Raw genomic sequence first — 27,725 nt, 5'->3', positions numbered from 1 at the left:
CACCACATCATTATCACTGCAACTACCACTACTACTACTACAACCACCATTACAACATCGCTACCACTACTACTACAACCACCACCACCACATCATCACTATCACTACTACTACAACAACAACCACCACCACATCATCACTACCACTACTACTACAAGCACCACCACCACTTCATCTTCATCACTACCACCACCACTGCTACTACAACCACCACCACCACATCATCATCACTACCACTACTACTACAACCACCATCACCACCACATCATCATCACTACCTCTACTACTACAACCACATCATCATCACTACTACTACTACTACTACTACTACTACTAACTACTACTACTACTACTACTACTACTACTACTACTACTACTACAACCACCACTACATCATCATCACCATCACTACCACTACTACTACAACCATCAGCACCACATCAGCACCACATCATTATCACGAGCACTACTACTACAACCACCACAACCACCACATCATCACTACCACTACTACTACAACCACCACATCATCATTACCACTACTACTACTACTACAACCACCACCACCACCACATTATCATCACTACCATTTGTACTACAACCACCATCACCACCACACCAACAACACTACCATTACCACCACTACTACAACCACCACCATATCATTATCATCACGACCACAACTACTACAACCACTATACCACCACCACATCATCATCACTACAACTACTACTTCAACCACCACCACCACCATATCATCATCACTACCACTACTACTACAACCACAACGACTATCACATCTTCATCATCACTACTACTATTACTACAACCACCAACACCACATTACCACCCGTAGTACAATCTCTACGATTAGGTTTTGGCGCTTTACTTCATTTGAAATAAGGAAACTTTGGGATTGTATTTGGCATTGTGTTTATGTATCATTATATAATTCTAATCAGTTATCTATTTAGAACTATATAATATGTAAACACAATATCAAATACCATTCGAATTCCTTTTTCTTGTGTGCGGAAATTCCTCTTTCGGCATTGAAATTCCTACGAGTGGTGTCTGACACTCCTGTGAGCCAAATTTAAAGTTGGTGTCTCTGCAATGTATATCATAATCATATACAAATATGGGCGGTTAAAAATGCCATGCATCAACAGGGCATCACGCGAATAGTCTGGGTATGTTCGTCCGGTAATATAAACAGAGTCAACTCTTGACTAATTTCAATCAACAATCCATTATGAATATTGTAGTAAGAAGATCTTAGAAAATGAAGGCAATCCCGTTTTTATACCCATTGTGACGTCACGATCTCATAAGAAGAAATAACACACAACAGTGAATGGAACTCACAGTGACACCCAACATGTTATCCAACATGAAAATTCACAACTCAATAGTCAACTAACAACATACTGAAACACATTGAAACACAACAATAAATACGTTCCCACATTCCTCCCCCTCCTAAAATGCTTTCCCTCTTGAAGTTATATCTGATATAAAGTTTACATTAGTTTATCAGGTCCCAAATCATTACTGAACTTCTCCATATCAGAACATAATACTTATGAAAGTTGGACCAAAATTAATAAATAATATGTTAGGAAGGATGTAATATTTTAAATTTCATGGGGATATAAGCAATCAAAATTGTAAGATAATATCAGTGGTTGCTTGCTGCACTTGTAAATGGGTGAATATATCTCATTTTTTCTTTAAAACAATCAGCTGAAAATTGAACTTATTTAGTATTTACATTGTTGTTAGCAGGCCAGGGGAGCTCTTTAGAAATTAACTGGCAAAATGACAATAATCAGGGATAATGTCAGAATAGTTGGAACCATGTCAGTTACCAAGTCATGGTAATGTCTATAATACAGGTCCTGCCACAAGGAGGAATCCATCATCATTTTGAAGCTTAAGCTTCCAACTCACCTGATCGAGGTAGTAATATATACTTGCGATCAAAAGAAAGTATACACATTTAAAATCGTCGTTACTTTTTTATCCGTTGACTTAGGCTAATGATTTTCCACTGAGTTGTTTACCATTAGTCTTTCTGTGTACCGATAGTCGATGTTTTTGTTTTTGACCTGAAATTCGCTCACCACGTCGCGCACGTGCTAAAATAACCTTTTAACCCCTTACTATGGACAGGAAATGTGTAGATTAATTTTTTTGTCATCCGTGTCTTCTTGAACTATTTTCAAGGCAGGAAAACACCAGGCAGGAAATCCATTAATCTACGCGATGCCACGACTTAGTTTAGAACAACGTGCACGTGCCATTGGTCATCTTCAAGCTGGATGGCCTGTGACCAATGTCGCAAGAATGTTTAATATCACAAGGAGAACTGTATGTTCCTTAGTGGATCGATTTGAAATAACACAAACAGTAAGGGACCGAAATCGAACTGGCAGACCACTAGTAACAACAGAAGGTGAGGACCGTTTAAAATGCACCCGAGATCTACGGGATTGTTTAAGGTGACTGAAACTGCGCTAGAGTTCCCAGGTACACGAATTAGTTGACACACTGTCAGACCTGCCAGCCGGTACGATTTTAGTACGATTTTTTGGACTCAAATACGTGGATACGATTCCAAAGGATTTAGTACGATTTTTGTTGTAATATTTTGATTTTTTTTTCTCAAGCATGAATGGTGTTGAAAACGACATGTCATACATCAATTGTTGACCGTGTTTCTGAATGATGCATCACAGTTAGTACTATTGTTATCATTTCAGTTAGTTATATGTTGCCGGTTTTCACCAATATTTTTCTCATAACTTTTTGAGGATTTGCATAGAATTATGCATTTAAGCTTATTTTATACTTTAAATGGCTTCAGGCCACATTTAAGCTTTTACCACTTGTTAGATAGTAAATTTTAAGTGAAAATTAAATTTAACTCTAACATCTTTGGCAATGAAGCTTTCAATTAAAAACTGTATTGCTGATAAGCTTAAACATAAATAGATTATTTCCCTTTATAAATACTAAAATTACTCATGTTTTTAAAAATCTACTGATCTTTTTTAAAAAGATTTATTATTTTGTATGAGTGATATTTTTTTTTTTTCATTACCAACTGGGCAGTTTTAGGAATAAAATGGTTCAAAATGAATCCTCTAGAGGTATTTAACTTGTCTGTGATATGTGTGAATTTACCATCATTTGACCAACAGTAATAGTATTAGTATGTAGTAGTAGTAGTAATAGTGGTAGGAGTAGAAGTAGTAGTGGTAGTAGTAATAGTACTAGTCTAGTAGTGGTTGTAGGAATTGTTGTAGTTGCAGTAGGAGGAGTAGTAGTAAATGCTATAAAAAAGGGAGAGAGAGAGACATGGATCATTTGATAACATAATGGAAATTATCTTGTCACTGCTGCAAATTGTCATCTCTATTAGATTGAAGACCACTCTCACAAATATTTTGTCTCAAAACCATCAACTGATTTACTGGGCTGGCAGATGTATATCACCATCACAACTTCATTTGGGACATCAGCATCATCATCTCAAACCATTACCACCATGGTTAAAACTGCAAATGAATGTTTGAATGATGAATATTGGAGTTTATTTTTGATTTGGGTTTGATGTTAGCTTTAATATAAATTTTTGTATTTTGCTTACTTTTATTTTCCGCACATGCAGACAAAATACACTTTTTTGCTAAAAAATACACTTTTTAGGATCATAGAATACACTTTTCATTCTGGAAAGGTTGGCAGGTCTGCAATGTTCGTCACAGACGTAGAGAGCATGACATTATCACAAGACGTCCGTTGGTGCGACAACTTCTTAGAGCACATCACCGGTTGGCCCGTCTTCAGTGGGCCCGTACTCATCTGCGCTGGACAACGCATGCGTGGTCATTTGTTCTCTTCTCAGATCAGGCCTGTAAATCTTCCGTCTATTGTCGGATTTCCGACAGCACGATTTTGCTCTTATAGTAAAAATAAAATTTGTAACGTCAAAGAACAGAACCAATAAAAAAGAAAATAAAAGACTTTTATTTCGTTCCTCGAAAAAAATAGATTTTATTCCGTTTCAAATGCCGACTTAAATAAAAAAAATAAAGAATCATTTGTCGCATCAAAGACATAACAAAACTTGCCGTCTATCTGTTAGCTATAATATTATCATGCCACCTACATCCTCCGCTTGGCGTGGATGTATTCACTGCCTGGCTACTGTGCCACAGCCAGCGAGAGTGGGTCGCGAAGTTCGCCCGAGTCGTCTTCACACACACACACACACACCTAGTCAGTAAGTAACGCATGCACAGAAGTGTGTCGAACCGGACAGGAAGGTTTCTCTATTTTGCTACCGACACACATGCATATCTCCGGTTCTTATTTCTCAGTCTCTATATTTCTTTGGTTCTGTCCGGATGTAAGATGGAAAAAAATAATGCGAAATAATTATTTTTCTTCGAAATATATATTCTTCGAAAGCTCTCACACGACCGCACCACCTCTTCTTCTTCTTCTTCTTCTTCTTCTTCTTCTTCTATAAGAGAATTAATCCAAATAAACGAAAGAATCAGCGTAAACATTTAACACAAATAGGAGCGAAGATACGCAGCTTCCTGTGTCATCAAGCATGAGATACACATCATTCAAAAGGGTAGGAATTGTTCTCTTCCTTTCATTTTACTAACTCAGACCTGGGCCCTCAAATAATTGGGATTTTTTTTTTGTACCATAAAATAAGGACCTCGTTATAAATAAGTTGGGGAAAGTGACATGATTTGACTAGTCAATTGACGTGTCTTATCTGTGTTGTGTCCATATTTTTGTCCTGTTGTGTCTATTTTCGCGTGTTCAAAAAGTTCCGACAATTTTTTCACCAGCCATTTACAGACCTGTCAGATGAATCACGCTTTGTGATTGGAAGAAATGACGGTAGATTACGTTGTTACCGAAGATCACACGAGTGATTTCACGATTCTTGTCTTGGAATCCCCAAACAGAGGATATGGACAAGTCATGGTGTGGAGTGGAATAAGCAGAGACTATAGGACACCTCTAGTCCAAGTAATTGCATCCCTAACCGGTGCAAGGTACATCCAGCACATTTTACAACCGCATGTTATTCCATTTTTTAGGAACATCCTAATGTTTCATTCCAACACAAGAATGTACCATCCCACCGAGCGATTGTAACAATGTACTTTATAGCAGCAAATAATGAGAACATTATCAGCCCCGGGCTTGCAATATCCCCCGATCTAAATCCGATAGAACATGTGTGGAACATAATCGGCTGCCAAGTTCGTTCATGAGACCCGCAAAATGAACAACTGTTCCACGCCATAAGAACAGCTTGGGATAACTTTCCTCAACACCAGCTGGCCAAATTGACCAATTTCATGCGTAGGAGATGCAATGCTGTGATTGGTGCGAACAGGGGACATACTCGTTACTGATTGAATTAGATTCACCTTCAAATGAAATGAACACAAGTAAATTTATTAAAATGTCATTGTTTGTCAAAATTATAGTGTATGTTTTGACTTGTTACTTACCTTTTTGAAGATCATGTTTTAAAAAGTCTATTTTGCATACAAGATCAACAATAAACGTTACAAATTCTAACACAATGAAAGATAAATGATAGTACTATGAGTACACATAGGTTTTAAATAAACCAGAATAATATTTCATACTAATTCTGTAGGTAAAACAAGTGTATACTTTCTTTTGATCACTAGTATATTATGCCTTATGATGTATAATATCAATAATTCTCTCCCACTCCTGCTTGAGGTGATCACACATATGTGTTCATGTTATCATTTCATTTACCACTACCATGATTTTCTGGCCCGCGTGGTACCCTCATGGGTTCTTTCTCACATCTTGGCTTTTTCTGGTTCCATCAGGTTGGGTCGGGTTCTTAAGCCATTATGAGATGGGCCTCTGTGTAGCTCTCTCCTTTCCTCACCTGTGATTCCGAGGGTTATCATCAGGTCTTTGGGTTCAGGGGGCCTTACTACAGGTATCATCAAGCCTTTGATTCCGAGGAGTTCCAACCCTGGTATCATCAGGTCTTGGGTTCAGGGCACTTTTTTTCAGCTGTCATTCCTAGGGGCATCTTCAGGCTCCCTGTGCAATGTGGTAGGCTCCGGTAGTCCCTTGAACTCTCTGGCTTGGGATTGGCCTGAGTTTCATAGAGCCTGGAGCGGCGTTGTCTAATCCTCCAATTTCTCCTTGCCCTGGAGTCATCATGATGTGAGACGTTTCTAGGTGGGTAAAAATAGAAACTTTGTCATCTGTTGTGTATGCACTTTCAACTTTGGTGGTAAGACCCGATGTAATAAGGTCATTTTAAAATTTCTCAATATCTAATGATATGTTATTGTCTTTTTTTGTCACCCCCCCCCCCCCCCAAAGTTTTGGTCTAGCCAACAGTATCATTAGAGTGCAAGCACCACAATTGCATCATCATCACTCCCACCACCATCACAACTGTTGATCACCTTGTTCTACTAGAGAGTTTAATAATAATAATAATAATAATAATATAATAATAATAATATAATAATAATAATAATAATAATAATAATAATAATAATAATAATAATAATAATAATAATAAAATAATAATAATAATAATAATAATAATAATAATAATAATAATAATAATAATAAATAATAATAATAATAATAATAATAATAATAATAATAATAATAATAATAATAATGCTGAAAACTTATATGGCGCTATTACTCCGAGACACCAGACTCTAAGCGCTTAAATTACAAATTACTTTGACTGAAACATACTCATTCACACACACAAGCATACACACACACACACAACTCACAACCGAAACCAGACAGACCTATCTTGCTTCTCATACCATCTAGTAAAGACGAAACAGATATATTTTAAGCGAATGTTTAAAAATAGACAAAGATTCTTTTTCACGAATGATCTGTGGTAAGGCGTTCCAAACAGAGGGTCTGAAATGAGAAAAGGATCTCATTCCAGCATTTTTCCGTATTCGAGGAACAACTAGTTTCGTGGAATCACTTGCCGAACGTAAGGGGCATGGTTTTGAATATCTTTCAATTAGTTCCGAAATGTAGGAAGGGGCAGTACCCTCAAGACAACCGATACACTAAAACACAAGCTTTGAATGTAATCCTTTTCTCAACAGGCAGCCATGGCAGAATCGCACCTACGCTTCATGAATACTAGTCTGGCAGCGCTGTTTTGGACAATCTGAAGACGTCTCAGTTTATATTGCGAAATGCCAAACAACAGAGCATTGCAATAATCCAATTTCGATAGTACGAGGGACACAACCAGGTGTTTGGTCACATCCTCAGATCTGAACCGTATAATGGAAGCGATCTTTTTTAGTTGGAAAAAGAGAGATCTAACCAAATTATTAACCTGATGCTCCATCGACAGTCCAGAGTCTATGAATGTGCCAAGGTTTTTCACTTTGTCAACAATTTGAATGGAGGCATCCCCCAGCTTCAAATGTTTCACTTTTCAACTTCCTGTTCTCAACATACAGCACCTGTCTTATCATCATTCAGTTTCAGTCTGTTCTCATTCATCCATTTCTTAACACTTTGGATACAATTCTTACTATCGGCTGATACTTCTGGTAAATTTCTCGTATTGGAAACGCAGTACAATTTAGCAATGACTATCCCGCACAAATCTTTGGGCCTCTTTTTCGCGACAAAATATGGGACGAAGCCGTTTGTTATATGCTATTTTAAAAATTTAATTACGACACTGTTTATCGATGAATATGACTGAAAGTTGGCACACAGTTAGAAAAAAGGTCATTTTAGATTATGTCAAGCGACAAAACTCGTACGATTACCACAAGACCGTTAAAAATAGATTTTTACTCTTTGGAGTAAAATATTTCTAAAACTACTGGGCGTGTAGGTTTTGTCGCTGACAAGGTAATACATGAACATTTTTTCTTTTAGGTTGTAAAATTTCATATGAATATGACGAGTACTTTTCCCGTATTTTTCAAAACACCATCCTAATTTGTTCTTCATTTGTAAAAGACAAAGCCATTTTGCCCCCCCCCCCCCCCCCCCCCCCCCCCCCCCCTACAGCCCGAATCACAAGTTCAAAACGATTTGGCACCAAACAGCGGCTGAGCGGGTCGTGGCAAAGCGCTTTCTGATTGGTTGACCTCGTTTTAAAGTTCATGACTAGTCAAAATGTCTGCGCGGTCTCACTGGCAGAGGGATGTTTATCGTCTGCCATTGCGTTTGGGTTCAATAAACAGCTGATAATTTGACTGTTTAGTTTACAAGAATTTAAGAAATTATAATGTTAAAAGTTTTCGATTGCAATGATCTACAATCTCAGCATGGGTTTAATTATTGTGTTCCAAGTCACGTTCTATCAGTAACCTTTGTCCCCTTGTCCAATTTCTCTTTTCCTTCTATATATATATATTATATATATATATATATATATATATATATATATATATATATATATATATATATATATATATATATATATATATATATATATATATATATATATCTGTGTGTGTGTTTATATAAGTTAGAACTCTTTCATCATATTCTCTATCAAATTTGCCATAAAATTGCCAAATTTCAATCTTTTAATCCACTTATTACGCAAGATACAACCAAAGGTCGAAAAAAATGCCGAAAAAGCGTCCCATATTTTCGTGTTTTTTTCCTCTTTGCGGGTCATCCAAATAAATGACACCTTTGAAATTGCATAACTTGTTTATTCATGGATGGAATTTCAAAATTCAAAAACATTTTTACTCAGTGGAGATAGGGCTTTGATTTCAGACAAAATTTTCCTCAAAAAGAGAAAAAAACATTTTTCATAGTCATTGCTATACAATTGCGTATCATCAGTGTATTGGTGGTAAGACAGACCGAAACTTCTAATGATTTTAGACAGAGGTCCAACATACAAAACAAAAAGAACGGGTCCAAGTACTGAACCCTGGGGAACCCCACAATCAAGAATGATTTCCTCAGATCTATATTCATCCACTGTAATAATCTGTTTACGATTAAACAAATATGACCTTAACCAATCAAGCGCTGCACCAGACACGCCATAAGTAATTTCAAGACGTTTGAGGAGAAGATTGTGATCAATAGTATCAAAAGCAGACGATAGGTCAAGCAAATTCAGCAAAGAACATGAACCATTGTCTATAACAAAGAGGAGATCATTAACAACCCTAACAAGTGCAGTTTCCGTCGAATGATGTTGCCTATAAGCGACTGAAATTTTTCTTCAAGACAATTATTTTTAAGATGAAACAGTAATTGTTTCAAAACAAGCTTTTCTAAGATTTTAGAGAGAAAAGGAAGATTAGAGACAGGGCGATAGTTTTTTAAGTTCTCTTCATCTAGATCAGGTTTTTTCAAAAGAGGTTTGACATGAGCAACTTTGTAAATGTCTGTTACAGCACCTGACTGCAACAAATTACTAACAATACATGTAAATGGTGTTAAAATTACATCAATGCACTTTTTTAGAATGGCAGTATTTACGGGATCTAAATCGCAACTTTTAGTTGGAGACGACATAATGCAGTCACGTAAGTCAGCTTCAGTGATCTTTAAAAAATTTGTTAACGAATCACCATGAAACTTGTCAAATGTTGTTTGGATCGATTCAGATGAGAGTTCTTTCCTGATGGTATCTGTTTTTTCTTTAAAATATTGACCAAAGTGAGTTGGTAGATCTGCACGATCAATTAAAGATGGGAGAGCTGCTTGCGTCTGTTGTCGCAGCAGTTCCTTGGTCACAGCCGTTTACTGCTTTCACTTTAGTTCGACAGGTAAATTTTGCCGGATGCTAGTTCATAACAGATGGTGAGTCACGGCCTGTGCCGAAAGGGCGACTGAGCAATTTTTCCTATTTTGATGATTTTTTTCTCAAGTTCAAAGTGGCGTAGTAAAGATGCTATTAGATGTTGCAATAAGATATTTTAGAGTCATAACTAGTGATCTACATACTTTTATTTGATATAATTTTAGTAGATCATTTGGATTAGATTTTATAGGAAATAACCATAAAAATGGGTCATAAATTTTAATTACTTCAAACGATATAATCAAAAATTACATAGTTATCTGAGTTTATACAAATAAATGAGAAATACTGCAATAATCATCAATATTCACAGAGTAGAAATATATAATCAAAGTCGTTTTGTAATGAAGCATTGTTGAGATATCCGCTCACCTGTACAGCAATATCCTTTTTTGAAAGCAATAAAAAAATGCGTAATCACCGAATTGTAGGGGTTTGTTGATCAAATGATCAAAACGAACAGATTTTAGTAATGGCAATTGACAATTCTTAGGAAAAGATATGTTATATACATTCCTTTGACGTTCGTATAGATCTAAACTATATAATAATAATAATAATAATAATAATAATAATAATAATAATAATAATAATAATAATAATAATAATAATAATATAATATAATAATAATAATAATAATAATAATAATAATAATAATAATATAATAATAATAATAATAATTATAATAATGACGATAATAATAATAATATAATAATAATAATAATAATAATAATAATAATAATAATAATAATAATAATAATAATAATAATAATAATAATAATGATAGATGATGATGATCATGATCATTTTCATGAAAATAATATAGTAGCTATCACCTAAACGCCTGCTAATTTTGGTAAAACGCAATAATTTCTCTTTAAAATATCGTTCTAAATGCCCGTTTAAAAAAAATGGAATTCGCCTTTATATGTCCACTCTGACAGAAAGTAAATAAAAAAAAAGAAAGAAAGAAAGAATAAAGAATTTTACTGAATCATTTGCGGCCATCACCTGTTTCCGAGAGTTTTTTTAACTTCACAACGCCCCAAATTACTATCAATTCATTCAATATGATTTACTCCTCCCCACTCCACGCTCTCCGGCAATTTCCTTTCATGTCCCTCAAACTGCTTTCTTTACATGGAGCGTCCAATCAGCTTTTTACAATTGCCCATTTCCAATTGGCTGCTGAATAAGGACAATTCTAATTTCAATTGTCCACCACTCGGTCATCAGCAAAGTCAAGAAAGCTCCTCCTACTCAAATCACACATACCCACGAATATGATAGGCCTTGTAGACCAGTCACTGGTCTTTGATGTTACACAACCATCCGCCAGCTTTGATCACATCGCTTTTGATGATGTCACTCAATATCTATCTTCTTCTCTCAACCCCTTTGACTGTACCACGAGTCAACATAAAAGAATATCGCGGTGAGGTGCGAATCGTGAAGATGGAATGACGTAGCTGTGTTAAAAGTTATAGGTTCAAAGTTCAATTGTCAGAGAGAACTGTTGAGAGATTAAACTGAGGTGGTAAAATGAAAATTGTTTCGCGGTAAAACGTTGCATAAATTAGTTTTATGTACACCAACACACACACACACACTTACACACACACACACACACCACACACTCACACTCTCTCTCTCTCTCTCTCTCTCTCTCTCTCTCTCTCTCTCTCTCTCTCTCTCCAGTGCTGCGACAAAAAAAAAAGGACGCTGACCAGATAGCTAATACTATTTAAAATGGAAATTTGTTGAAAATGGTCTGCTTATTGAACAACCGAAGCATCGTGGATAACAGAAATGATCATTGTGAATCAGTTGAAACACGTGATATCGATGTAATACTAATACTAGTAATAATCATATAATATCAGTGTATTTATCTTACTCTTGATCACCATTGTAATATATAATAATAATAATAATAAATAATATAATAATAATAAATATAATAATATAATGATAAATAGTAAAAAATAAATAATATCCATTTTTTGACAATAAAAATTCGTGATAAACGCATTGAAAAAGATGGGAGGGGGGGGGGGGGGGAGGATTAATGATCAGATAATCAAAATGAACTGTTATTTTAAAATAAATTGACAATCATAGATAAAGAAAAGTTATAAGTATTCCTTTGAACTTTGTATAGACGTCTAGATCTTAACACATTTTTATACTTTTTATTAACATACGTAAAACCTCACGATTATTGTAAGGAACAGCTGATTGTTACATTTCACAGAAACAGCATCTAATGAGCCAACGTTCTGTTTTCTTTTTTTTTCACCGGTGGAACTTCACTTCCTAATTCTGGAGCAGTTTGCATGAAATGTTTTTTAACCATATATCTCATTTGAGCCCTTTCACAGCTTATTCGGCAGAGTCCATTTGCCATTTGCATTGAGACAATGCTTGTTTCAGTATGACCATTCATCTGAGTAAAGAAAAAAAATCATTAGTTACTATTGATATTGATGATGATGATGATGATGATGATGATGATGATGATGATGAGGATGATGATAATTAATAATAATAATAATAATAATAATAATAATAATAATAATAATAATAATAATAATAATAATAATAATAATAATATAATAATAATAATTGTAATTATAAGAGTTATAATAATATTATTGATTGTTAGTAATAATACGATAGTGATCGCCTAGATGCGTGCTAATAATAATAACGTAATAATTTTCCTTTAAAATATAGTTCTAAATGCCTGTTATTCAAAATGGAATCCGCCTATATACCCACTCTGAAATATTTTTAGCAAAAATAAGATAAAGAAGTTTACTGTAGCATTTACGGCCAAAAAATTTGATTTATCACCGGTCTGCGAGAGTCTTATTTGACACCTAGACAACGCCCCAAATTACGTTCAATTCATTTCAAATTTACTCCATCTCTCCAGCAATTTCATCCCATGACCTCCAAACTGATTTCTCTCCATGGAGCGCCAATCAGATGTTTACAATTACCCATTTCCAATTGGCTGCTGAAAAGGACAATTATAATTTCAATCGTCCACCAGTCGGTCATCGGCAAAGTCAAATAAGCCCCTCCCACTCAAATCACATATACTCTCGAAACTTCGGCCTTGTAGCGCAGTCCACCGGGCTTTTGATGTTACACAATCATCCGCCACCTTTGATCACATCGCTTTTTGATGTCATAATATATCTATCTACCCTCTTTTCCCACGCCCGTTGACTGTACCAACGGGCGATGTAGAAGAATATCGAGGGAAGGTGCGAATCGTGAAGACGGAATGGCAAATCGGTGTGAAAGTTATAGGTTCAAAGTTCAATTGTCACAGAGAAATCATGAGAACTTGACTGAACAAGCAATAAAAATCGTTCTGTGCTAAAAATGTGCGTACATGAGTTTTATACACACACACACACACACACACACACGCTCCCTCCCTCCCTCTCTCTCTCTCTCTCTCTCTCTCTCTCTCTCTCTCTCTCTCTCTCTCTCTCTCTCCCCTCTCTCTCTGAGTGTGTGTGTGTACTACTACTACTACGACTACTACTACTACGATTACTACTACTACTACTACTACTACTACTACTACTACTACTACTACTACTACTACTACTACTACTACTACTACTACTACTACTACTACGATTACTACTATTACTGCGATATCATCATCATCATCATCAACATCACCATCATCATCATCATCATCATCACCATAAAACAACAACAACAATAACGTTATCATCACAATTGGACTCGTGTTCTTTTGTCTCAGGAGTTTGTCTGAATACGGGACTATTTTGTTAGCCAACAAAGAATTACGAGTAGACAAGATGTGTTTACACATTCATTGTGCAGAAACCGGTCATTACAAATCATTGAAATAAATGCTAAATTAAAAGTAGATTATTACTCTTATATTTACTACCATGTGTTAGGGTAACAAAACTCAGATAACATCAATTTGAATTTTTAAACAATTAAAAATATTTTTCAGGTTAATTTTAAATAGAAAAGTATACATTTTTCAAGAGAGAATAAAGTATACTCACCATTTCTTGATATCAATGAAAATAATTGCGTCTTGAAGACGAAAATGTGGCCGTTATATCCATATAAAATAGAAAAATATAGAAGAAGTGTATGGTCAGCAATTGCAGTGTAAAAATGAACGATTTTACGAAATCTGTCCTATAGCCTGACTGACAATGAAATCCAAGCGGTGCTTTCTACCTGCAGGGATAAATATAGGCCAGTTTTCACGTTCAGGACATCTTTTATGACGTAACCACACGGTGGTCTCCCCGTCATCGACGGTGGGTCGTTCCCATTGGGGGTAAGGCGGTAGAAAACTAAAGTGAAAGATATCTAGTGCAATAAACGGCTGTGTGGTCAAGGCAAACAATTGTCTCGAACACTCGACGTTTTTCAGGCTGTCTTCGTATAATTTTTTTTTGGCCCTGAAATTGACGGCTTTCGCATCATATCTAGCCGCGATGTACAGTTTCTTATCAACATCATCTCTGGACTTGAGCCATTTTCTTTCTGCCCGCCTCCTGGCTAATCCAGTCAATTTCATTTCGGTATTATACCAGGGTGCTTGACGTCTCACCCTTACTGTTCTAGTTTTTAAGGGAGCATGCATGTCCACCGTACCAACAATCGACTTGTGGAGACCATTTGCATCATGTTTATTTTTAACGTTATGGTCAAGGTCTTGTTTAAAAATGTTCATGTTTATATTCTTCATATTACGAGATGTAATCATCTTTTTTATTTCAAGCTTCACTGGGAATAAAACGCAAAACACAATTAAATGATGGCCCGAGATTACTTTATCAATATGCAAGACAGGTGAAGAGAGAGAATGTTCAATGTCTGTAATGACATGATCTATTGTATGGCCATGGTTGTTTGTAGGACCGCTTACGAGTTGAAAAGAATTGTAATGACATGATCTATTGTATGGCCATGGTTGTTTGTAGGACCGCTTACGAGTTGAAAAGAATTGTTTGAATTAATAAGCTCCCGGAATACTTTGGATTCATTTTTGTTTCCGAAATAATCAATGTTAAAATCACCCATCACCATATTATGCTTTTTGTTAATGGAATGAATTAACATAAATTCTCTGAACTCTGATAAGAAATCAATTGTTGATATTTTGTTTTGTTGGCTTGCTGGTGGGCGGTAGATACAATGAAACGACTTTTAAAAATTATTTGTATGAATGGCAAATCCAGCGTACTCAAAACTTCTAAAATCATCATGGTGGAATGATATCTTATCAGAGAGTGACATGTTGTAAATAATTGCAATTCCACCTCCATTCCTACCAATGCGTGGAAATGATTTAACACAAGAGCCTTCGGGTGCAATTGTTTTCAGAACTGGATCATCATATGAATGATTAAGCCATGTTTTTAAGATGACAAAAATAATAATTTTATGATCTTCAATAATGTCAATTATATCTTGAGTTTTATTACGGCACGATCTAACATTTAGTAATCCAATTTTTAAACTGGTTTGATCATTACTTGCATGTTGTTGCTGTTGTTCTTGCTCGAAACGGTGCTGTTGCTGCGAGTTGTCATGGTGATCGTTAATTTCAAACTGACTGTCACGGACAGTGTTGACATTTGACAAGGAACGGTGAGGAGTATTCATTGAAGTGATTAGATTGGATGGGGGACGAGTGTTGATAAATTGAAGCGGGGATCGAGGTCGTAGGGGGAGCGGGCGTGGGGTTGGCTGGTGACCAATGACGGTGGTAATAGGGCGTTGTTTTCGTCTACCCCATCTGAGTCTGTTCATAAAATAAGTATTATAAATAGATCTATGAACACTGTAGTTGTTAAAAGTTGTAAAATAAAGCACAGTGAATAAAGTTTCCTATATATGGCTGTAAACAAATTTTGAAAATCCATATTAAAATTTTAAAATTTCAGAAAAATCCTCTGTTAGAAATCGTTAAAATGTATATCAATTAAACCAGAAGACTATCACTATCACAAATTAGATGGTATTAAAATCCAGGCGAAGTGTCAGATAAAAGTCACTCAAATCACTTAAAATGTAAAAGCAAAACAATAACAAGACTCACCGGTCAGGCATGTTACAGATAATAAGAGCTTCATTTGCAATGCCTTTGTGACACAACTTGGAAGTTCAGAATCCTCAAAGATCTGCACAATCTTGGTATACGAGGAAACCTTCCAAGAGCGCATTCTTAAGCAACAGATCCTTTCAGTTCAAAGTGGGATCCACCTTTTCTGATCCGTTTGACCAGGAGTTCCACAGGATAGCATTCTGACTCCCATTCTGTTTGAGATAAAAATAAACTCAATAGTAAATGCAATGAGACAGAATGTTGATTGTTCCTTATATGTCGATGACTTTCTTGTATGCTATCGAAGTAAATTAAGTATGGACACCATTTAGAGACAGTTACGTCGGAGTGGGCAAATCTCAATATCTTCTCCTTCTCCCCATCAAAAACGGTAGAATTCCAGAATTGAGGTAAAGGACCAAGCCCTGGGTGTGATCTTTGATAGGTAACTAAATTTCCTTGCCCATATCAAAGATCTCAGACTGCGATTCATGAAAGCAATGAGATTAATGAGAGTTTTGTCAGGCATGGAATGAGGTTCGGACCCTAACACTTTCAAAGATATACCGAATCCTTATTTGATCAACATTGGACTATACATCTTTCGTATATGGCTCTGCAAAACCATCCTACGTAGGCAAGCTGGACCCAATTCATCACCAGGGGCTGCACTTGGCATTTGGGGCTTTCTGCACTTCTCCAGTGGCAAGCCTTTATGTTGAGGCAGATGAGCCACCTCTCCATCTTAGGAGGAAAAAACTGGCTCTCCAGTATGTAACTAAGGTCCACTGCACGGATAGAACACTCAAAGATTTCGTAAGCACCCAAAAATGACACCACCATTAGGTTATAGAATAGAACAGGACATCACAGACATGAAGATCAGTCTAGATAGGATACATCCATACGTCCAAGCAAAGACACCACCATGGTCAATACATAGACCAAACATAAACTTGGATCTAACAAAACTTGAAAAATCACAAACAGACCCACATATTTACAAACAGACACTATAAAAGCAATATTACAAACATACACAAACTATACTCACATTCACATGTTCACGGATGGTTCAAAGAGCGCAGATGCAGTAGGTTGTGCCTTGCACTCATCGGAAGGCACCAGATCACTTCACCTGGTCTAAAATGTTTTGATCTTTACAACGGAATCGAGAGCAATCCAAAATGCTCTCCGTTTGGCTGAGAGATCGAATAAAAACAAATTCTTAATCTTGTCTAATCATTATCCATACTCAAGAGGCTTTCAAATTTTTATTGCACCAATCCAAGAATCACAGGTATCTATTTATTAAAAAGAAGAAAGTTTGTTTTCTCCTGGGTACCTAGTCATGTGGGTATCCAAGGAAATGAAGAAGCGGATCGACTGGCAAAGGAGGTGGTGAGCCATGAATTGCCAGATAGCAGTAAAATCCCACACACAGATTTAAAACTTAAAATAAAAAAGTATGTCCGAAAGGAATGGGAACAATCATGGAGTTGAGATGTTTAAAACAAATCAAAACTGACCTCGGCCCCAGACCCAATTCGTGGCTAAATCAACTCCGGATCAGACATACTGCCCTCACTCACCGTTTCCTACTTCTAGAGAGGTATGAAAAGCCCCTCTGCAGAATCTGTAACTGTGGCCTCACAATTTGACAGACATGTATTTTGATAGAATGTACACAGTTAGAACAGATAAGGTCTTAACATTATGAAACCAGGGACTTGAAGTCTCTGTTCCAGTCAGTGAATGTGAACTCCTGCAGAAATTGTAAATAAACATTTTTAAATAAGAAACATGTAACTATTATGGTTTTATAAAATTTTATTACACTAGTATTAACATATGTATTAACAGGATTGGGCAGCTATGGCCTCTCAAGGCCGATACAAAAATTGATAAAAGCTAGAAATGGGCACTTAAATACACAGTGTTAAAAGCGCCGTTAAACACCTAGGAACAAACAAAAACAAAACATACACACACACACCACCACCACGTCATCATCACAAACAATACTATATTACAACTGCCACCTCACATCATCTTCACTAACACTTTTACTACAACCATCACCACCGACCTCCACATCATCATCACTACCGCTACAGCTGCAACCACCACATCATCATCATTACCACTACTACAAACACCATATCCACATCATTATCACTACGGCTCCCACTGCTCCTACCACAACCATCACATGATCATCACTCCCAATATTGCTACAGTCACCACCATCTCATCATCATCACTACAAATGCTCCTGCACCCACTACCGCCGCCGCCGCCGCCACCTCCACAACCACTCTCTTTTGTTGTTGTTGTTTTCTAACGTTAATGATGATACATTTTAACTCTATTCCACTCCCAATTTTCATAGTCCTATTCATATCCCATGGGGTGGATTTACACCCCTATTCCAATGATAAGAAAAAATGTGAGTTACCCTATTCTTTTCCATTGGGGTGGTTTTACACCCCTAGTCAAATGGTAGGAAAAAAGCTTTTTACCCTATTCTTATCCAATGGGGTGGTTTTGCACCCCTAAGTTAATAGAGGAAAATATGAAAAGAACTATTATTATTATTGCTTTTATTATTATATTATTATTATTATTATTATTATTATTATTATTATTATTATTATTATTATTATTATATTATTATTATTATTATTATTATTATTATTATTATTATTATTCATGCCGCCAGTTTTTACCATAATTAGGGCAAAGAATAGAGATAATGAAATAGAGTTTTGTTTCACAGCTTGTTCTATTTTTATTTTTTACATTTTCCACACCATGACTCTGACCCAACTTTTTCATTTCTTCCCCTTCCTGTTTGTCACATGTTCCTGTTACAATAATTACAACACAGAGCAGATGCTCCTATCTCCCTGTTCCTAAGGTTGTTCATTTTGTTTTGAGTATTAATTTGATTCATTCATTACAATAAAATCAAAACGAAGTGAAAATGGCGGCGGATGCAAATAGGAATATTTTTCGAGCATTTCAAGTGCCCTCAACAACTGATGAAAACAGTTCAGACTTTATTGATCTCCAGCCAGTTCATCTTTCAGATCCATCACTCTTAGAATGAAGTTCCAACCCTACATCAGGTAAGTCCCTTATTCTGAATCTATTCTTGCTTGTTTTGTTTTGTTAGGGTTAACCTCTCTTTCAACTACTATAGGTCACATAAAGATACTGCACTACTTTGACAATTATCTGTGCGAATCAGACTCAGACATGCAGTGTAGCACAAATCTTAGCCAGTAAGTGTTGACAGACACCAGGCCAGCCAGCCGTATCACTTTTCCTAGAATATGCCACGTCTGGCAGGAGCTGATAAAATAACTGTGTGTTTGTCTTTCGTTTGAGGAGCTTATCTACTGTACAATTTTTAGCTGGACTCCAAAAGCATTTTTTATGTTTAATATCATATGAGATCTTTCTTCAGAAAAGAGAGAAGCTGCTCAATTTTATTGCAAGAGTATAATAGTCTTATATGTTGTACCTACTCAATAACTTGAAAGGAAAAAAATGTTTTTTTTTTTTTTTTTTTTTTCACCTATTTGATATCTCATGTTTCAGATGTCATTGTACAAACCCTGAATGATCTAGAAGAGGATGGTGATGAGGATGATGGGGACGTTTTAGATTATGCCAGCAGCCAAGGTGATGAAGTTGCATCCATTCTAGACGATTCAGATCCCGAAATGCTAGTTGATGAAGTTGAGGACAGAGATGAGGATATTCAAGAAGATGCAACTTTGACAACGTTACCAACTGGAGTAGCTCAAACTTTAACTTCAAACAAACTTTAACTTCAAATGATGGAACAGTATGGTCTGAAGAGCCTGTTGTCCAAAACTTTAGGCAAAGGCAATGTAATGTTTTTAGACAGGTCAAATCTCATAATGTAAGGAATGTTAACATCAAATGTGTTGTTGACCCGCTATCAGTTTTTACTCTTTTTTACGCCACTTGTCATTTCTAGCATTGTTAGATTTACAAATTTGGAGGGGATGAGATGCCAGGGTGACATGTGGGTGAAGACAGACGGTATAGAAATCATGGCTTTGCTTGGATTATATTACCATTTGGGAGCAAGAAATTTGAACCTGGTCAATGTGGCAAGAATATGGAGCGGCATTGCAGCAGACCCTGTGGCCAGAGCAACAATGACAATGAAGCGTTTTCTGAACCTAACAAATGCTCTAAGTCTAAGGTTTGACGACAGGACTACTCGAACAGTCAGAAGAGAATGTTTTTGCGCCAATCAGGGACCTTTTTGATACCATCTAAGATATATACTACAGACATGAACCTTACAGTGGATGAGCAATTAATCCCATGGAGGGGAGAGTCAAGTTTCTTCAATATTTACCCAGCAAACCGGATAATTATGGATTGAAAATATTCTGGATATGTGATTCTAAGACTGCTTATCCACTGAGAGCAATTTCCTATATTGGAAAATATGGAGAAAGGAGGACAAATTTAGGAAGAGAAACTGTCAAGGAATTAGCTATGCCATATTGCAAAAGTGGTAGAAATATTACTTTTGATAATTTTATCACGGACAAAGAGCTTTTGTTATGGCTCAGAAAGCAAGGATTGACAGGAGTTGGGACAGTTCGTAGAGTCAAACGTTTTCTTCCTGAGAAATTCAAACATGGCAAGGATTTGAAAAAAATCAGAATCAAGCTTTGCTTTCACCTCTGAATTGTCTTTAGTCAGACATAAATCAAACCACAAGAAATATTTTTGTTGTTACCCTATTAAATTTTGATTTTGAAACTCATTTCTTCCAGTTGGTTACGAGAAGAAATAAATCTAATTCATGTTTCGTGTTTTAAAAAAAATTAACTGATATGCGTGTAGTATATCATACATATCAAAAATTAAAATAAAATAAAAGTTGTCACAGTGTTATATTTGACTTGTTCCAAAGATAAAATTTAATTTCAATAAAATTCACTTGGTTTTTAAAAATAAAACTCATTATGGCCTCAGTTTTTACTTATTGTGTTATTGTTTTTCTATTTCATGTGTGTTTTGTATACACATGTATATAATACTATCAAAATAGGTTAATGAAATCCTTGTCTGTTTATTGCTTGTTTATATAGGTATTTGATTTAGTTGCTCATGTTTTCTCTATACATAGGATGGGGTGTAAAACCACCCCCTTGGATTAGAATAGGTGTAGTCTTATATTTTTTATTAGACAGGATGGGGTGTAAAACCACCCCATAGGATTGAAATAGGAATGTTCCATTTTTTTCTCTTTTTTGTCATGGGGTGGTTTTACACCCCATCGGATATGAATAGGGTATCTGACATTTTATACCTATATAACTCAAAATATATTATACTGATATAAATGATACTTTGTGGTCACAATTATCATATAACAATTAGCGATTACATAAAATTTCAACTTTCTAGCTCAAAAAATACAAAAGTTATTGGTGAAAAACATAGGGCTGGGGTGTAAAACCACCCCATGGAGTGGAATAGGGTTAAAAAGATTTAAATGAATTCATCCTATTATCTGTTTCTCTCTTTTTAATATTTTTATCTTGAGGACTATGCAATGTGTAAAGTCCCAATATATTGTTACTTATGTTTAAAAGACATTTAAATTTAAGGAACACATGGTCCATTTTAAAGCCCAATCACTGATATGATATTCATCTCAGTTTTTGTTCAGCACTTTGCATATATTTAATTAAGGAGCAGTTTGGGTGTTTTCTAAAAAAATAATTATTTACCTATATTAGTCGGTTTTAATCATTCCGTATCGTCATTGCTGAAAAGCAACATTTTTGGTGAAAAATATAAATTATCTGTGTTGATACCCATTTTGCGACCTAATTTGGGGTTCTTGCATAAAAAAATATAACAATCTTGTGGCAAGCGTTCTATAAAGACTAATGAAGGAATGACTTCCATATTCTTCCCCCTTATCAACATTGTAGCGTAGTGTGCCACCATCGAGAAATTTTACAGCCTTAGCTATGGAATTTTTATTAGAACATTACAAAGTTGAGAATCAAAATGTTATGACAAAATAGATGTTAAAAATTTATAATTATGATTATAATTCAAAATACATATTATATAGCTTATCAAATACATTTCTCTATGGTGACATGATACATTATCTCTGTGATAACTGTTGAAATTTTCAGACAATTTCATGGAATAGATTCTGAGAAACGTTTGACCATTGACATAGTATTCCATACCCTTAGAAAAATGTCGTATTGAGAAAATTTTCAAGTGACAACTTTTTTTTGTTGTTTTTTTGTTTTCAGTTCATTTTATGATTTATATTTTAAATTGCATTTTACTTACTTAAAATTTTTCTTTGTCATTGTCAGTTCAATAATACATATGCAATAATAATAATATTAATAATAGAACTACTACTACTACTACTACTACTACTACTACTACTACTACTACTACTACTACTACTACTACTACTACTACTACTACTACTACTACTACTACTATACTACTAACTACATACTTACTATCTACTTACTACCAATACTACTACTACTCATCTACTACACTCACTATACTACTACTACTACTACTACTACTACTACTACTACTACTACTAACATAATACCTACTACTACTACTATACTACTACTATATACTACTACTACTACTACTACTACTATAACTACTACTACTACTACTACTACACTTACTACTACACTACTACTAACTACTACTACTACTACTCACTTACTACTACTACTACTACTACTACTACTACTACTACTACTACTACTACTACTACTACTACTAATACTACTACTACTACTACTACTACTACTACTACTACTAACTACTACTACTATAACTATACTACTAACTACTACAACTACTACTACTAAACTACACTACTACTACTAACTACTACTAACTACTACTACTACTACTACTACTACTAACTACTACTACTACTACTACTACTACTACTACTACTACTACTACTACTACTACTACTACTACTACTACTACTACTACTACTACTACTACTACTACTACTACTACTACTACTACTACTACTACTACTACTACTACTACTACTACTACTACTACTACTACTACTACTACTACTACTACTACTACTACTACTACTACTACTAATTCATTTTTACTTTCTTATTTATTTCCAGATTATTCACATCAGTTCATTTCATCAACTACAATCTGCCGTTTATTAATATCATCTCTACAAGAATAACTTTGTTAAAAAATTAAAATCCACGCTTAAATAATGGGAGACAAAGAAATGAGAGAATTCTTTTTATGCTATGTATGTAATCAAATATTAGGCACAGAAAGTGATTTTGTGAAACACTTACAAACTCATAATATAATTAATTCTGATGGGTCTTCTGGCATTTCAGAGACTTTTGAACATATTGAAGTCATTGTAGATCCACTACCGATGGATGAGAATCGTGAGGCAGGCTCAGAAAATGTTCTCACCGAAGTGAAAGAGGAGATAAGAGATGAAATAAAGCAAGAAGATATCCGTATTGTGAAGGGCATTAGCAAATCGGAAGAAGACACCACCGACAGGGAATTGAATATAGAACATGTAAGAAAATTCATATGTTGTATTTGCAGCAAAAGATGTATGACAAAATATGAACTCATGAGACATGAAAAAACTCATACTGATGAAAGGCCTTTTCAATGCACTTTGTGTAACAAAACGTATCGTGCCCAGTCTAGTCTTTACAAACATACCAGGAATAAACATCCTCATTTCATAAAACAAAAAAATGACCATTCAGCTAGACTAAGAAATACTGAGAATGGATTATACAAATTTCAGTGCTCTTTCTGTGGTAAGGGATGGAAAACCACAGGATCTCTTAGGACTCATGAAAGAATTCATACGGGAGAGAAACCTTTTCAATGCTCAGATTGCATGAAGATTTTTCGCACAAGAGGTGCTGTTTTCATGCATATGAGAAGAATTCACAAGAAACAGCCTGAATTGAGGAAAACTTCCCTTTTATTAAATTTCAACAATTCAAAAGAAAACCCAATTGATATAGAGATGGATAATCCTTCTATTACGGTGGTGGGGAATAATAAGGAAAGAAATGTATCAGATGATGCGGAAGGGGAGAAAAGCTCTACACATGAAGGAGAAAGTGCTGAAGATGTTTCTTCAACAGAGAATAAGCACAAGGTTCACAAATGTCCATACTGTCCCAAAACCTGGAAAAAACGGTGTGAGCTTGTTGACCACGTGAGATATCATACAGGGGAAAGGCCATATTTATGTTCAATGTGTCCAAAATCATTTTTTAAGGCAGGTGAAATGAATAAACATATGAAAGAATACCATAATTGGGCACCTGAGATTTTGCCAAAAACGCCCCACCAGTGCCCTTATTGCCCCAAAACATGGAAAAGAAAGGCTGACCTTGTTAAGCATGTAAGATATCATACAGGAGAACGGCCATATTGTTGTCCAGAGTGTCCAAGGACATTTATTACTTCACGTCATCGTAATCTTCATATAAAGACAAGCCATGACTGGGAGTTACACAAAGACAAAATTAAAGAGATGTCTGAGCAAGCCAAAACTGATCCAATCCAAAGTGACAGTGGGAACAAAGAAAAAATGCATGATAAAAGCATCCAAAGGGTGAAAAGAAAAAAGAGAGAAAACATGAATTTGACGCTATACACACATAAATGTTCTTTCTGTGGTAAAGGATGGAGTAAAATATGTGATCTTAAGCAGCATGAGAGAATTCATACAGGAGAAAGACCTTTTGAGTGCTCTGAATGTAAAAAGACATTCATTACCAGAGGTGCTGTTTATTACCACATGAGGAGGCATCATAAAAAGGAACCTTCATTGAAGAAAACTCCATTGCTTAGGATATGCAATATGGTTGTTACCGAGAATGATAATGGTATTGATGGGAATAAGGGACAATATGAAGGAGAAAAGAATGAGAGAAAATATGAGGAAAGGGATGAGAATGAGAGAGTAAAGGAAAAGGAATTGGTTTCAAAACCAAAAGATGAATGTGAGGAGTTTGGTGATAAAATTATTCACAAATATAAATGCTTCTTTTGTGATGTAGAACCTTTTACATCCCAGAATGCTAGAGATGACCATGAGAAATCTCACACAGATGACAGTGGTGACTTTATTAGAAGGGAGAAATTAAAATTCACATGTTCTTTCTGTGAAAAGAGTTGGAAATCAAGGTCAAACCGAAATCAGCATGAGAGAGTTCATACTAGAGATAGGCCAATTATGTGTTCTGAGTGTAATATGTCCTTTCGTACCAGAGGCTCTGCTTTCAATCATATGAGAAGGATTCATAAAAAAGAACCCCTTTTGAGGAAATCTGCATCAAAAGGAAATACCGATGTAGAAGGCCCTGAAAACATTGAGAGTGTACCAAGTACACTTACAGACAAATCAGATATTACAGGGATGAAGAAAAAGTCTCTACTAAGAAATGAGAAGCATTCTAAAGAATTATTGTCCGATATGTCTAAATCTAAGACTATTGTTAATCCTCAGAAAAATCAAATAGCTGTCCTTGTAATTAGATCCCCCCCTGCAAAAAATATGAATGTCACTGTGTCTAAACCTGATAAAGTACAGGTTATTGTCAATGATTTTGATAAAGTTTTAATAAAAGAAAAGAACAAAAGTAATTCTGAAAAAGAAAAACCATGTAACACCAAAGCCAAGCATAGAGTTAAGATTCAAAAGAATAAAGACCACGCCGATGTCGTAAACAATCAAATAGTACAGAGTCAGAAAATTGAAGGATCTCATAGTGATGAAGAATCTGGTGACTTGTGTGATGATTTTGATGATGTTTTAGAGAAAAATAACAAAAAAAGCACTGACATTGAAAAATCTTATGATAAATCCAAGTTTATGGTACTAAAACTTCACAAAATTCAAACAGATGCCGCCAGTATAAAAACTCTGACAGCAAAAAATCTGAATGTTGCAAGGTGCCAAACTAAAGACGTATCAGGTCATAAAACCAAAGGTGATTTTAACAACGCTTTGGTGGAAGATATCAATAACAGTAAAAATGAAAGTGGAATGATCAATCCAGAATGTTACGACAAGAAATCTCTCCAAGTAGATTATACACCACTGAAGGAGCCCAGTATTTCTGTTATCAGTTGTGAGCATATCTGTTATAATGAGTCAGTGCATCCAAGTACCAGTGGAAAACATTCACAATCTGAGTCTATGCATTCAAGTGCCAGTGGAAAAAATTTACAATCGGGCATATTGAAGACTCAAAAAGTTATCAAGATTGTCTCCAATGGACAAGTTAGATTATTTACTTTACAGCCTTTTGATTGTTCTGATTGTACAGGAAGGTCTGATAATCGCTGCTTTGGGAGTCAAATTGATCATTATGAATTATTTGAGTCATTTGGAACAAGGAATAATGAACTCAGTAAAACATCTGGTGAAACTGTTCACAATTATTCTAATATTTTGCCGTCCTCACACTTACAAGGTGGCAATGCAAATTCCAATTCAGATGATAATCATGGTGATTATAAAATGGATTTAAATGATGCTACAGATATTATTGCTCAATCTCGAGAGTGTCAAATGGAAATCCTCGAAATGATGGCGGATTCTTCAACTACACAAGCTATTGGATTTAATAAAGACGACAGTAAAAGTGAACCAAAAGATAAAGCAGTAGAGGTTGTATATTCTACAAATGTCTCAACCTCGCGTTATGCTCGAATAGGTGAACCAAAACATATGGTTAAGAATAAGGACATAAGTATAACTGACATTATTTATGCTAAAGAATAATCTTTTCAAGATGCTTTGAAGGCTACCAAAACTGCTGGGATTCTTTTACATTTCATTCCCGCTGCAGATAAGTTACTTCACTGATACCATTGTAATAAATTTCATATTTACATCTCTTTATCGCTTTCTCCAAGATACTGGGGATGATATTACTATTATTATTATTATTATTATTATTATTATTATTATTATTATTATTATTATTATTATTATTATTATTATTATTATTATTATTATTATTATTATTGTTATTTGATTTGTTTTGTTTCTAAAAAATATTTCATGCAAAGAATTTGATTATTTTTCCTTATGTGATTTTGATGTGACTAAGTCCACAATGCAATGCATACAATATGTATGACATGTATGTATGTATGTATGTATGTATGTATGTATGTATGTATGTATGTATGTATGTATGTATGTATGTATGTATGTATGTATGTATATATATAAAATGGGAGTCACTCACATTTTTATATATAGCCGAAACACGTGTTTCTGCGGTCTTTATCCACTTCTTCAGTCGGCGGCATACTTTTCCGTAGAATTATTTTATTCATTTGGGGTTCAATGATGATGTTTGTGCGTCCTTACTTCCGTTTTGTTGATGATTTAGCGGTGATTAGTGTTGATGTGTGCATTCATTGCGTGTATGTGTATGATAATGATAATCATAATAATAACAGTAAGATTGATCTTCTTCTTCAAGTACCAAGTCTGTGCCAGACATAGGTGATCATGGTACGCCATTCATCTCTCTGATCAGATAACCTCGGAAAACTAATAGTGTATTACTCTTCTCTTTCTTTGTCACC

At 35.2% G+C, this 27,725-nt stretch overlaps 2 protein-coding genes across 5 annotated transcripts in view; both read left to right on the top strand.

The window, feature by feature from the left end:
* Positions 1 to 27,062, top strand: part of LOC144978981 (uncharacterized) — a 36,159-nt gene extending 9,097 nt beyond the window's left edge. For 3 of the 4 annotated variants that reach the window (XM_078925611.1, XM_078925600.1, XM_078925605.1), the window contains exon 2: positions 23,237 to 27,062. In XM_078925611.1, the coding sequence (XP_078781737.1) occupies positions 23,338 to 26,907 (3,570 nt within the window). In that variant the 5' untranslated portion in view covers positions 23,237 to 23,337 and the 3' untranslated portion in view covers positions 26,908 to 27,062. Of the gene's footprint in view, positions 1 to 4,877; positions 6,328 to 23,236 lie in introns of those variants that run through there. The other variant, XR_013646633.1, reaches the window with a different exon arrangement.
* On the top strand, positions 20,385 to 20,756 carry LOC144974920 (uncharacterized). The gene has a single exon (XM_078918474.1). The coding sequence runs from the start codon at positions 20,385 to 20,387 to the stop codon at positions 20,754 to 20,756; it is 372 nt and encodes a 123-aa protein (XP_078774600.1).
* Positions 27,063 to 27,725: the final 663 nt, after the last annotated feature.

The sequence above is a fragment of the Berghia stephanieae genome, chromosome 1, assembly GCF_034508935.2.
Source record: "Berghia stephanieae isolate SIO BIC M18660-M18661 chromosome 1, UCSD_Bste_1.3, whole genome shotgun sequence".
In the NCBI taxonomy this organism is placed as follows: domain Eukaryota; kingdom Metazoa; phylum Mollusca; class Gastropoda; order Nudibranchia; family Aeolidiidae; genus Berghia; species Berghia stephanieae.
The sequence above is the reverse complement of the archived record's forward strand: the minus strand, read 5'-3'. Positions and strand labels throughout refer to the sequence as shown.

Bases quoted from the DNA above. Each gene is read 5' to 3' on its own strand.
- LOC144974920 (XM_078918474.1), top strand. From the start codon at position 20,385: ATGGAGGGGAGAGTCAAGTTTCTTCAATATTTACCCAGCAAACCGGAT.